Source organism: Sceloporus undulatus, chromosome 1 (genome assembly GCF_019175285.1).
Source record: "Sceloporus undulatus isolate JIND9_A2432 ecotype Alabama chromosome 1, SceUnd_v1.1, whole genome shotgun sequence".
In the NCBI taxonomy this organism is placed as follows: Eukaryota; Metazoa; Chordata; class Lepidosauria; order Squamata; family Phrynosomatidae; genus Sceloporus; species Sceloporus undulatus.
The window spans coordinates 120,535,877-120,550,415 of record NC_056522.1 but is presented as its reverse complement, the minus strand read 5'-3'; the positions used below and the strand labels follow the sequence as shown (position 1 = coordinate 120,550,415).

General features: G+C 37.5%; 1 protein-coding gene across 5 annotated transcripts in view; it reads right to left on the bottom strand.

Annotated features, from left to right (window-relative positions):
- Positions 1-14,539, bottom strand: part of EPHA7 (EPH receptor A7) — a 229,865-nt gene that overhangs the window by 144,235 nt on the left and 71,091 nt on the right. For 4 of the 5 annotated variants that reach the window (XM_042454981.1, XM_042454990.1, XM_042454999.1 and 1 more), the window contains exons 4-5: positions 6,024-6,179; positions 4,721-5,056 (exon numbers count right to left, since the gene is read on the bottom strand). In XM_042454981.1, the coding sequence (XP_042310915.1) occupies positions 4,721-5,056; positions 6,024-6,179 (492 nt within the window). Of the gene's footprint in view, positions 1-2,272; positions 2,330-4,720; positions 5,057-6,023; positions 6,180-14,539 lie in introns of those variants that run through there. The other variant, XM_042455018.1, reaches the window with a different exon arrangement.

Here is a 14,539-nt window from a genome sequence, read left to right as displayed (position 1 = left end):
TGCTCAACCCGCAAGTAAGCTATAGTTTAGTGGTTTGTGAAAGAAATTATGGGATAGTGGGTTATAAAAATATGATTCTTCCTACATATAGTTTAGTACAGGGCTTGGCAACTTGGGAGGATCCAGGGTCATTCTCCTTACACCAGCATTTCTACATGAATTAGAGACCAAAAAGTGTGGGCTTCCTCCTCCCCTCTTTTTAAAAAGCAAATAGCTATTTTCATGGCCAAAAGAAGATTGTTTCAGATACGGTACTATCTGGGTATCTGATCTATTAAGCCAGGCTTCCCTTGTTTTGAAAAACAAAACAAGAGGGACTCTAAGGCTAAAAGAATAGCCTTCAGACCGCCTGCACTCTGCAAGGCATCTAATTCCTACTGCTGCCACAGCATTATTCCTGAATTAAAATACTGTGGCTGTGATTGATGATATGCCTCTCAAAGTGCTGAACCTAAAGACTAGAATGTGAACACAGTGAAAATGAAAGCAAAGAAACAGTTCTAAACCATGGCTTATTTGTGCAGAGGGAACTCTAATGTTTGGGGTCTAAATTCTGGTTGGTGGAAATGTAATGAGTAACGACTACATAAGAAATGTCTAGTCTCTCAATACTTTTAATCTGTCTGGATATTTAAGTGTCAGAGAATTTGTAATGAAGTCTAGGAACTAGAAATACAAGACGAAGATTCAGAAAACATTCCATATCACTAATATGTTTTATGTGAGGATTTATTTATCTTTTGCTAAAGTTAAAAGTTTTTACACAAAATTATTATCATTATTATAGATAAAAATGTCAATTTCTTTGTGGATTTAGATATATTTATAATCCAGGGAAAAGAAATTGGAAGCATTAAATCTTCTATATATTTTGATAAGCTTATACAAACTGGGTGTTCAAGTCTAATCTTTGGTATCTGCTCTAAAGCACCTCTGTTCTTTCACAACGTAAGTGTGGTTGAGCCTGATGGTAGTGCTGTAAGTGTGATACCTGTGCAAATGTACAGAAATATTCTGATTCCTGCCTTTAAACAAATTAATCATTCTTACTTACCCTCTGTTTAATACAACAATCTCTCAAAACATTTTACTGTGCGTAAAACTGCTGTCAAGTAATATTTCTTCTTATTATTTGTTTTTAAAGGAATACCAAATTACAAAGCTAAAAAGAATCACAAATATTACAAAATTTCAGTTAAAAACCTCATAGCGCTATGTAAGGATAGAAATGGTATAAAAAATTTCAGCAGTACCATGATTTTTAGGTTCTGGGAGAAATTTCTGCAACTATCACAAGGTCTTGTCACTATAAAAATGAATTCAGAGACATACAAGTATGACCTTACAGTAGAAACATATATATGTCTATTCAAGAAACCATGCTGTATTCAAAGGAACCTACTGACAGATAAGTATGGAACAGAATCTCAAGGGTCAAAATTGATCCTTCCATTCCTCCCTCTAATGCTGCAATTTTCCTCACCCCATTTCTCACCATTGAGAAATTGCAACTCATATATATATACTTACTGGCTATAGAACAAAATGTTCCCAAACCAGATATGAGAAGGAAAGGAAGGAGAAACTTTGCAGTGTTTTTTTTTGGGGGGGGGGGGGGCTGGGATAGAAAACAAATAATAGAGTCTTGTCGGTTTCTAGTATTAGTAATGTCTGTCCAGAATCCAAAGGCTCTGTGAACACTTACCCAACAATTGCCATATGGCCCAGGAAAAACAGTAGCTAGTTCCATCTCAAAATTAAGAAAAGCTACTGAAATGTACTGGTAATTGCAGATTATATTGAATATGCATGACAGCACATAGTCGTAGCAGAAAACAAGAAGATACACGGTCCTTTTTGTGGGTGCATGATGACACAGGAAATCTATTCTTATATTCTGATTAGCTTCACCTTTGGCAATTTCAGTCAGCAATTGAGACTGTTCTATTTAGGCTATTTTTATGGGTTTTACAGACAGACAGGTTGACAAAGTAGAAGAACAATCCATCTTTAAATTCTGTTTTGTTCAAAAAATCAAATTCTTCAAGGAGCTGCAATATTTGTTACAAGGAGAACATTAGGCACAGCTTGAAACAAATAATTTTTCTCTCCCTACATTTTCAGGTGAACAGGCAAATTGTTGAGCAATCCATGTTGGGAAAGTCTAAGTACAATGCAACCACTTCTGCCCATGGATAAGATTTTTAATTAAAAACAAAACAAAACAAAGTCATTTTAAATATAAAATTATGCCTACCTATAACAGACTGTAGTTTAAGCACATGACAGAAACATTGATATCAAATATTCTTTATTCTACTATATGCTTCTGTAAAAGAGGTATGAAATATTCAGCCTCAAATTATTAAAAATCCTATAAAGTACAGCCTGAGTATCCCTTATCCAAAAATCTGAAATCCTAAATGCTCCAAAATGCAACTTTTTCATGAGTGACTGAGATAGTGACACTTTTGATTTCTGATGGTTCAATGTACAAAAACATTAGAATCATAGAATCGTAGAGTTGGAAGAGACCACAAGGGCCATCCAGTCCAACCCTCTGCCATGCAGGAAATCTCAATCAAAACATTCCCGACAGATGGCCATCCAGCCTCTGTTTAAAGACCTCCAAGGAAGGAGACTCCACTACACTCCGAGGGAGTTTGTTCCACTGTGGAACAGCCCTTACTGTCAGGAAGTTCCTCCTAATGTTGAGGTGGAATCTCTTTTCCTGTAGCTTGCATCCATTGCTCCAGGTCCTAGTTTCTGGAGCAGCAGAAAACAAGCTAGCTCCCTCCTCAACATGACATCCCTTCAAGTATTTAAACAGGGCTATCCTATCACCTCTTAACCTTCTCTTCTCCAGGCTAAACATCCCCAGCTCCCTAAGTCATTCCTCATAGGGTTTCCAGACCCTTCAACATTGTTTCATGCACAAAATTATTAGAAATAGTGTATAAAATTACTTTCAAGTTATGTGTATAACATGTATATGATACATAAATGAATTTTGTGTTTAGACTTCTACAAGATATTATATATTATGTATAGGCAAATATTCCAAAATCCAAAAAAAATTCTGAAATCTGGATCCAAGCGTTCTGGATAAGTGAGACTCAACCTATACTGTAATTATGTATATCATCATTGTCCACTGAATTATCTTCTGTTCTTATTTCAAAGAAAAATACCTACAAGCATGTTTGCTTATAGCAGCAATATCAGTAACATATTAACTTACCAGTATAAATATTTTTCCTAAAATATTTGTTATAATTACCTATATCATATGATAAAAAAAATAAAAGCATTAGAAACTCTGGGCATCTACTTCGCATACATGCAGCCTTATGAACTAAAAACTGCATATCACACTATATATGGGCTACAGATGGAACATCCACAACTGGAAATATCTAGTATACTGCAAGCAGAAGTGCCTGAGATCTGGCAGGAAACAGGAAGGTAAGTTAAAGTCTTTGCAAGTTTCCTGTTAAATTGATAAGTTGTGCCTACTATAAATGTATCTTAATAATTTGTGTTACAGAGCAACTTCTGGATGTTCTCTAATTTATCTACACCACAGCAATTCAGATGAATTAAAAAAAAACAATGCTCCAGTGTTTTAAGACTTAACAGATCCCATGTGGTCTGTTGCAGTTGCTAGTCTATTTTGTACTAGCAATACAAAGTAAAATGTAGCATGAACTTGCCATACTATCGTTTTATCAGAAAGCAATTCATCATTCCACATTCCTGAATGAGAAACCTCAACATATAAAATCACTAAAACACATTTTCTCCCTTGGGTGATATGCTAGTTTTATTTTATTTTCCCTGACATTTCACCGGTCAGATTATCATAAATATAAGAAAGAAAGAATAATTGTCCCATTCTCACTGAATCTAATCATCAAATATCTGAAACTATTAAATGGGTTGGAAACATAATCTTGAGGGAAGGATGTGAATACTATTAAGTAACTTAGGATTCCAATAGGGGATTTGAACAGTTTCAGGATAAAATATAAATAGATTAGAGCTTCCAATTTTAGTTTAAAAATTCTAAGATAAAGGTACAGTAAAGAAGACAAACAAGAAACTGATTGTGTCAAGAAATTACTATCTCATTAAAATTAGATATTGCATTTTGGGTTTTACCAGGGATGTTTCTTACCGCATTAAGTAGTTTGTGATAGCAAAACTGTAAGATACAATCCAATCAATATAAGCATGATGAAATCCCACTGAGGAAAGTTTGGACATACACTTAACCTGCATGTTGGAATTAATGGGGTGGCAAAAGTGCTTAACTTTGTATCCATAAAGTGAACAAAACATTAGCAATTCAGTCCAATGCTAATACAACACAGAGAAACTAACGTTAGGTTCTGGCAGAAAACACAAGTTCTAGCAATACACAACAATTCTTTCTTTGTGGTGGCAATGTGATCTGACCTTGGTGCATGCAACAGAGCAGCAAGAGCCACTTGCATGTCGGTAACCTATTATAAGAAAGCCAACAACAACAACCCCATATACCCCCTCCTGTCACAGTAGCATCACCCAACATTGTACTAGCAAAATACTGGTGGAAAAGGAGAATTGCTGATGATATTACAGGAAAGTGTGATGAAATGTGCCACACTTTCACTGTTGGCAAATATACTTTACAATACTTCTCTTGCACATGCACCAGAATGTTATTTTGATTACTTACCTGCTTGACCAGTGGTAACAGTAACAGCTGCAAAAAGCCTCTGGGAACGGCTCAAGTCAGAAACACCATTCACAGCTTCAACTTCAAAAGTGTAGTTGGCATGAGCTAACAGGTCCATGACAGTGACGTAGTTGTCTGCTAATCCAGTTTGTTGGGGCATATATCCAACATTGCTCCCACAAGGAACACATTCACCCTGTTCCCAGCTGCACCTCTTGCACAATACCCTGTAGGTCACATCGTTTCTTCCTCCATTATCAGCAGGAGGGCTCCATTCCAAACTTACAGTAGTTTGGTTAATATTGAAAATAAGGTTCTGTGGTGCAGATGGAGGTCCTTCATTAAACACAAACAGAAAAATAGGGTAGGGAAGAGAAAAATCAGCAAGGGAAAATTTAGCTCATGTTTTAATTAGCTAGGCAAAAGCTTGCCAAGATATAAACTTTTCATTATATTTGCTGCATTTTACCAAAAAGCCTACTTGAATGCACTTGACAAGCAGCTTTATTTATTTTCCATTAAGGAAACAGGATAGCCACTCTCTGAATATTTACTACACCTAGCTCTAGTAGCTTTTCTTCTGTGCAATTAAAGGGATATGTTACTGCACCTCTGAAACTGACACATAAAATATTCCTCCAGTTGTATTTTGTCCCTTTTAAAAATACATGAAACAAAAACCATTTAGAAATTCCTTAACCAGTTTCAATGTAATTTACAGCAGTACTGGTGTGTTGTTTCTGGGGACTTGAAAATAAAAATAAGACGACAACAACAACAATAACAGACAACCCCTTAAAAACTGGAACCATCTACACTGGTTGCTCTACTGCAGATGAAACATTAAAATGATCCCTCTACGTTTCATCAAACAACACATGCTACTCAGACCCATATTCTGGTTGTTTCTGGCAATGTGTTTCCTATGCTGTGGGGCAAAAAACAAAGAGGGGCCAAGCTCCACATTTTCTAAGATGGCCAACTGTTTATTCAGTGGAAAAAATGGGCTCTTTAAACACTGAATAAACATTGACCATCTTAGAGCACATGGAGTTTGGCTCCTTTTTGTTTGCTGCCTGGCTACGTGCTTTCAGTTCCTCACCAACACTATCCTATGTTGTGGGAACACGGAAATTATATTTAGGCATATTCCATATTTTTGCTGCCTTTGCTGCTCATTCCTAACTTTTCAAGCACACCTACTCTAATGTTGTGTGCTAGAAAAAGAGCACACACCTTACAATGTCTGTCTCTGTGGCTAGTTAAGCAACATCCTTTCTGACTGCATTCATGAATAACTCACTTGTGCAAGCAACATATGGTGGATCAGTAGGTGCTCTGTAATAGCTGTCTTCACAATCACATCGTGAAGATCCTTCCCTGTCAGAAAAACTGTGCATAGGACAACGGGAACATTGTAGATCTTGTGAAGAGGACTTGTAGAATCCACGCCCACAGGCTAAAGGAGAATGAGACAAATAAGACACATGAACATATTAATCCCATCTTGGCAGAAAGGTACGATTTTAGTTCAATAAAGACACCATTTTGAAGATGCCTCTGTTTTACAGGGCCCTTGCTTTCAGGTATACACAAAACATATACTGTAGTACATATTTCATGTATGTAGTTTCCTCCCTCAGTAAAGTTGTGAACAATGACCAGGAAATTCTTTGGCTTCAAAGAGCTCCTCAGGCAAGATACCTTTCCTTAGTAATCAACTGATTAGGGATGTAATAATGCTAGTGTACCTTACTTCCTGCAAATGTTACCTATGAAGTAGATGGAGTATTTTGTACATAAAGGAAAATTATATATAAAAACACTAAGAACAAAAATAGCAGGTACTAAAAATAATACATACATATATATAAATATATTTTAAAATATTGTTAATAACAACCATCCTAACAGAGTGCATCTGTGCTGTGTTAGGATTTCACTTGTAACGGGAACTTCTAGCTGTTGTAATAAGGATTAAAAAAATCAAATGTCATCATGCAAAGGACAGATGACCCTCTATGCCCCCCACCAGATTTCTTTAACTGTTATGATTGTATCACTCATAGAAATGCAGCAACAATGCCAGTATTTTGTGTTCCAAGCTGTTCATGACTCCGAACCTGCTGGCACAGGTGGGGCAGTGCAACAGTAGGAGAAAATTACCACTGGTGCTGCAGTAACTGCAGAACATAGGAAGGCATCTCTATCAAGAAGCAAAGTTGCCCTGCCAGCTCCCAAGCCAGGATAAGCTTTCTCTAACAACAGAGATGGCTTTCTCTTCCATCACCTCCCTGTCACTGTAGACACAAAAAAAGTGCCTTACACTAATGTAACAGAGCACTATGCTTGCAGCAGTCACAAAACCACCACACTGACTGCAGCTCTCATTTTGCTGTTAGCTGAATAAAAGGCCAACCGAGTTTACATAATATCACATATACGTACGTAAGAGACAACTGGTGATCTGCATAAAAAATGCAAATAGTACAATCAGTCATTATTACAATGCAGATTATCAGGTTTTGAGGAAGGAGAAGAAAAAAGAATCTATTTGTAGCTTCATTCCTGGTTAATATCTTTGATTCAGCTGTGTGTATTAAATGAAAAAATGGAATGCAAATAAGGAGATCAAATGCAAAAATGAACTATGTAACACTCATTATAAAATTATTTTCAGTATTATCAAGTTAATAACAGCATATGAAATAAATGTACTTGCATGTTATTTGCCCTTTTGTTTACTGCTGAAAGAAACTGGAATTATCTTATTTTTATCGCCAAATTCTCTCAAAATGGCAACAAATAAAACCATTTATATATTCTAAAATATATAGACCTCTATTATTCTCCTTACCTAAATCAACAACACAGTCAAATCTAGCAAAGTGCCTTTTTAAAAACAAAAACAAAAAAGGTAAAAATAGTTTGGGTGGGATGATTTGTAAGCCAATGCAGAAAGTGTGGCTAAACTGAGAGAAACATGATCAAAGACTGAAGTGTCATTAACTTGGCCTCTTATTCAAATGGTTCCAAAAACTTTCTGCACAATTTTATCTAGGGCTTCTTGTTTATATTTACATAACATTTTCCTTCACCTTCCTCTGCACACTGTATTCAGAATTCCTCTATTTTTCTAGGCAGAATTAAAATATTTTTCCCATTGACGATACTAATCTCAGTGAATTCAGACATTCACTATGCTACTAGTAGTAGTGACAAGAGTTTTTAAAAATGGTTTACTAGCTAAGCGTTGACTTACTAGGTTCCTGTTAATCTAATACATTTAGTTTAGTTGGGGGAGAGCCAATGTGGTATAGTGGTTTGAGTGTTAGATTAGCACTCTGGTAGACCAGAATAAAAATCCCTGAAAAGACATGAAAGTCTCACTTTCTCAGGAAGGCATTAGCATACATCACCTGAATAAATCCTGCCAGGAAAACCCTAAAATAGAGTAACATAAGTCAGAGTTGACTTGAGGGCTTGATGTTGTTGTGTACTGTTGTTGTTCTGTGCCTTCAAGTTATTTCCAATTTATAGTGACCCTAAGGCAAATCTATTCCAGGGTTTTCTTGTCAAGTTTCTTCAGGGGGGATTTGTCATTGCCTTCTTCTGAGGTTGCGAGAATGTAACTTGCCCAGAGTCATCCAGTGGGTTTACATACTGAGCCGGGATTTGAACCTTGGTCTCCAGAGTCATAGTCCAAACTCAAACTGCTAGCCCACACTGACTCTCCTAGGACACACAGATACAAAAAAGGTTTAGTTGGGATTAGCAAATTGATTTAACCCTAAAACATATCTACATCACCATTTAATGCAAGGATGATGTAATCACAAAGCTACAAATCCCAGAATTCCAAGACAGTTAAAAGCAGTAGCAAACTGCTTTATTTCGGCAGTGTATCAGCCACACATGATTACCTGTTTCACTATAGCTATTACTGATGTTTATTATGTTGTTTTATATCTTCATGTGATTTGTCTTAAAAAAACTGTTAGTTTTTTGATTAACTGCTTAATTAAATTTAATAACCAATTTATTCTGCTTTTATTAATCATCTTGGAAGACTCTGAGTAAAATAAATAAATAATGCAAATATTTTAAATAACAGACAGAAGATACAATATTTAGTTGAGGACAGGTGGGGGAAACCCAAAATATAACTCAATACACACTGAACATGGTGGAATCTTCACTGGATAGGAAAAGAAAGGAGAAGAGTCAAAGGCTTTCATGGCTGGCATCCATAGTTTTTTGTGGGTTTTTCGGGCTATGCGGCCATGTTCTAGAAGAGTTTCTTCCTGACGTTTCGCCAGCCACAGATGCTGGCGAAAAATCAGGAAGAAATTCTTCTAAAACATGGCCACATAGCTCGAAAAACCCACAAAAAACAAAGGAGAAGAGTGCCAGAACATGAAGGATTGAAAGAGAGCCAAGAGACAGCCCTCTGAGTAAATGGAAAGGTAATTTCCTGTTTTTCCATGTTAAGTAATATCCCCAGGGATGGAAATGAAAGAACAATGTGAGGAAATGCAAAATTAGCTTGCCTTGAATTCCTTCTCTGCGCTTTCTAACTTTGTTATCATCAAATATGATTTATATGGTTTTTTTCATCAGAAAGCACCAAATAATGCAAATTTCTAAGCCTTGGAATAACTATGGAGTAACTGACAGCCCTTAATGGAAAATCCCACTGAATACATGAGGGTCAGGATTTGAATGGTTTACGAGATTACAATACAAGAAAATTACAACTGAGGCATGAGCATAACTGGTGCAAGCAACATCTAGTGGAATGAAATGACAATAAGAACAAGTTGTGTATGAAGTAATGCAACATCTTCCACAAGCAAAATTAAAGATTTGATGTTTGTGCCTGGACAAGAATAATAAGATTTCTGCAAGCAGTGAGAATCCTGAACTAGCAGAGTGAAATCACCTGTCATACATTTAAAACCATAACCTATGGATATTTCCTCTTAAAGGGGAAGTTAGTTCTTAGTGAACATGCATAGAATGGGATGTCCTTACTCTGCACATGAAATGTTTATTAAGGAACAGCATTTGGGTAATTACATGTGTCATCTAAAAATAATGCTTCTCTTAAAGTCTATAAATTATGTGATCATTTAAGTTGTTAAATCGTAAAGCAAACTCGAGCAACATTATGGACACATAAAAGAGCATCTGGTATTAAATAATATTTGTAAACCCAACAAATTGCAAGTGAATATCTGCAAAACGATGTCTGAAATTATGAAAGCATTGTTCCAGATTGATCTGAGCTTTCTTAATTTTATGAGCCACAATGAAAAAATTCAACCATAGGAACAAAGTATATTTTTTTTCTGTTCCAGTTGTCTCACATGTACAGAAATATTTTATTTATTTATTTAAAAAAATATGCCCCATGCTACGTCAAGAGATCTCAAGGCGCCTTCCAGATTAAGCAGACTAACAATAGTGAAACAGTTTAAACAAGTTAAAACATATCCAATAATATAATGAGTTAAAACAGTTTTTAAAATTAAAAAAAAACTATAATAGGCTTTGGGTTGAATTAATGAGGTCCAAAGGCTCTGGTGAACGGACAAATTTTAACTAGGCACTTGAACGATAAAGAGTGTTGGCACGAGTCAGGCCTTTGGAAGGAGAGCATTTCACAGTTGGGATGCCAAAGCTGAAATACTCCTCTCCCATGTCCCAACAGGATATACAGTGGGCCCTTCATATCTGCTGGGCTTTGGCTACCCCAGGGATACCAAAATCCATGGGTGCTCGAGTCCAATTACATACGATGTATACAATTATATAAAATGGCAAAAATCATGGTGTTGGTTTTTTTTTTAATTTAAAAAAAAATCAAGGTGGATGGTTGAATTCATGAATGCAGAATCCATAGATACAGAGGCTGACTGTATTGACTTCACTGGTGGGACGCAGAAGAAGCCTTCTCAGCAGATCTTGATCCTCTAGTAGAAACTTATGGAGAAGGCACTCCCTCAAGTATTGAGGTCCTAAGTTTAGGGCTTTCAATGACATCCCAAGCACCTTGAATTCAGACAGAAAACGTATTAGCAGCCACTACAACTGTTTAATACTGGCATTATGCACTATCTATATGATATTCCATTCAGCAGTTTCTGAGTCACCTTCAAGGGCAGTCCCATATAGAGTGCAGTGAAGTAGTCTAGTCAGGAGCATACCAGTGCTTGGACTACTGTGTCTAGGTTATTTCTGTCTCTTTGTTATTGGAATTCAGCTTCAGTTTATTGGCCCTTATCCAGCACATCACAGCATCCAGGAACTGGTCCAACATCTGCACAGACCCAGCAGACTCTGATGACCCAAGAGTAGATCCCAGTGTTATCAGGATAGTGATGGCATCCCACTCCAAACCCTATTATGACCTTTCCCAGTGGCTTGAGATAGATACTGAACAGCGTCAGGGAAAGATGGAATCCTGTATCCCACAGTTTAATCGCCATGGAACAGGAATCCCCCAATGCTATTCTCTAGAACTGGTCTTCCAGGTAGGAATAGAACCACTGTAGAAGAGTGCCTCTTATTCACATCCCACAGAGCTATGATCAATGGTATCAAATGCTGCTGAGAGAAAATCAACAGGATAGTACTCTCCTGCCTTTTCCCTGGAGTAGGTCATCAATCAGAGCAATTAAAACTATTTCAGTGCCAGCTGATTTTCTTTTCAAATTCTTTGGTGTGCACCATTATATCCATTGTATGTTTGCAATATGATCCCTAGTGCGTCTTCCTTTCTTTAATCAAGTGTGGACATCTAGCTTTTGTTGCAACATATATGGTAAAAGTTTTTGTTGTAGAATTTTGAGCATCACTTTGCTTGTATGGAAGATTAATGCAATGGTCCTATGGTTGCTGCAGCCCCTGGTGTCTCCTTCTTGGGGGATTGGAACACAGTGTTCCCAATCTGTGGGCCATTCTTTTCTTTTCCATATTGGTTGACAGAATTTAGTTAGAACTAGAGTAGATTCTGTCTCTGTAATTTGAAGCAGATCTACTGGTATACCTGACAGTACAGTGCGCCCTTCCCTTACACAGGGATCCATTCCAGATCCCTCCACATAAGGGGAATTCTGCATGTGCTGGAACCCCATTAGAAGTAATGGGGCTTGTGCCCATGGCGCATGCCCCATTACTTCTTCCAGGGCATGTGAGGGGCTTTTCCGGCACAGCTTTCAGCATATGCTGAAAGCTGCATATGCCATGCCCACATAAAACACAGGTGCACTGTATATTTCTCCAAATAGCTTTGAGTACAGCTTCCACATCACTTTCTAAAATTGTTGGTTCATCAAATGGCTCTTCCTTGAATGAATCTGTCATCTTGTCATCTCTGTATAGTTCCTCAGTATATTGTTTGCATCTTCTTTTTATTTCTACTTGATCATGTAATGTGTTCCCCTGTTGGACATCCCCATTCTTGATTTATATTTGCTTTGATTTCTAAGATCTTGTAGAAGAATAATAGAATCATAGAGTTGGAAGAGACCACAAGGGTCATCCAGTCCAACCCCATTCTGCCATGTGGGAAATCTCAATCAAAGCATCCCCGACAGCCTGTTTAAAGACCTCCAAGGAGGGAGACTCCACCACACTCCGAGGGAATGTGTTCCACTGTCAAACAGCCCTTACTGTCAGGAAGTTCCACCTAATGTTGAGGTGGAATCTCTTTTCTGTAGCTTGCATCCATTGTTCCGGGTCCTAGTCTCTGGAGCAGCAGAAAACAAGCTTTCTCCCTCCTCAATATGGTATCCCTTTAAGTATTTAAATAGGGCTATCATATCACCTCTTAACCTTCTCTTCTCCAGGCTAAACATCCCCAGCTCCCTCAGTCGTTCCTCATAGGGCATGGTTTCCAGACCCTTCACCATTTTAGTCGCCCTCCTTTGGACACACTCCAGTTTTTCCACATCCTTTTTTAATTGTGGTGCACAGAACTGGACACAGTATTCCAGGTATTCTCTTGTACTTCCTTCTATTTCTCTGCATTGATTATTACTTTTTAAAATGACATATGTCCTATATTCAGACATTTAATCTGAATCCACAGTCTTTTGCCACATCATAGCAAACTAAGATTAAGTACGCCGTGTGACGCTTTTGGTATGAAAAATATGGGTTTGAGTGAAGCTTGGCAATGACTCCAATAACACATGGTTCAGGGAAAGAAATCTTAATGCTTATTATTATATAGCCAGAATTCCAGAATAGGTCAACAAAACAATCAAAACTTCCCTATGCAGCATGCTTAGTTAAACCATTTATGAACACCTCATTTGGCCCTTTCAAATGACTGGTCAGGTCATTCTGACCTGCTTTAGAATGAAAAGTGTGAAAGCACCCTCAGGTTACATTAGAAAAGAAAAAAATGTCAGTTAGATGGTGATTGTATGCACAAAGTGTGTAGCAAATTTTTTAAATGCTTCTGAGAATGTGATTCTTAAAAGTTAGCAAGTCTATGATTATTAAAAAGTTTACTTTACGGCAAAGACAACCCTAATGTAAAGCAAGACCAAGGTGCACAATGAAGTTTCATGTTGTACTCAACACAGGCTAGAAAACAAATATTGAACTTAAATGCCTATCTCTTGCTTTAAAAAGAGATGCCAGCAGAAAATATGTATTTATTCTTCTTTTCTGTTTTTTGTCTTTTGTTTTTAGGGGGGGGGGGGGATGTCTTTAGCTGGGATCTGAAATGTATTAGAATAAGTGTTGAGCTGGTATCACAGCATACCCCATTTCATATCAAAAGCGGACTAATGTGTCCACTTGTTCATTTTTAAAAACTGAAAATTAGCGCATCAGGGATCAAACTCATTGGAATAGAGCCACAGTTCAGTGGAAGACCAGAAGCATTGCATGCAGAAGATTCCAGGTTCTGCTGCTATGTTTAGCTCCACACATTTCCAGGCACAACTGGAAAATATTTCTGTCTGAACTATCATGAAAATGTTGCCTGTTAGTGTAGAAAATACAGGACATAATGACCAATATTCTGACTCCGCATAATGCTAATTCTCAAAGTTCTCTTACTCTCTCTTCTACACACAACCTTTCCATGTTGCGTTATCATCTAACAGGAAAATGTTATATAGAGCGAGTAGCATTAGATCCTGAAAATATGACTTCATTCTGAAGTGCACTTCCAGTGGTTCACTTTATCATACATTTACTGGCAAATTATTTCTGTGACTTCAAGGACACATCCAGGCCAAATTTGCAAGATATATCCAAAATTGTGCTTGACAACCACTACCACCACCACCCATCAAGAAAGAGAACTCTTGTCAGGAATGTGGATAGCATGTGAAGAAAGAGCATGCAAAAAGGGGGTGGTTCAGTCTGAGCTCTACAGATAAAGGGGCAAAACCAGATGGGCGGAAGCCACCCCTTCCGAAGAAGGGTTGGGGCTGTGGTGAACACATGCTGCAACCCCAATCCACCTTTTTTCTAGCCGAAAAAGGAGAGCCAGTCTGTCCCAGCTCAAAATGTTTTTTTTCCCTGCAAAGCATCTGGGAGAAGGAAGCCTGAGTCCTCATTCCAAACAAGGAATCATCGAAACAAAAGGTAGATTTAACTTCATAGCCTCATTAGGAGATAATGATTTCACTTGGATAATTTTATCACTTGTACTGTATAAAATTAAAGCAATGCACTTGATGTACACACTGTCTCCATCTTGGAAGCCTTCTCCATCTTGGAAGCCTTCGTCAATGGGAAGAATGTGTAGGGTGGTTTTGCATATGTATACATATCCATGCTTCTGTGCATTGT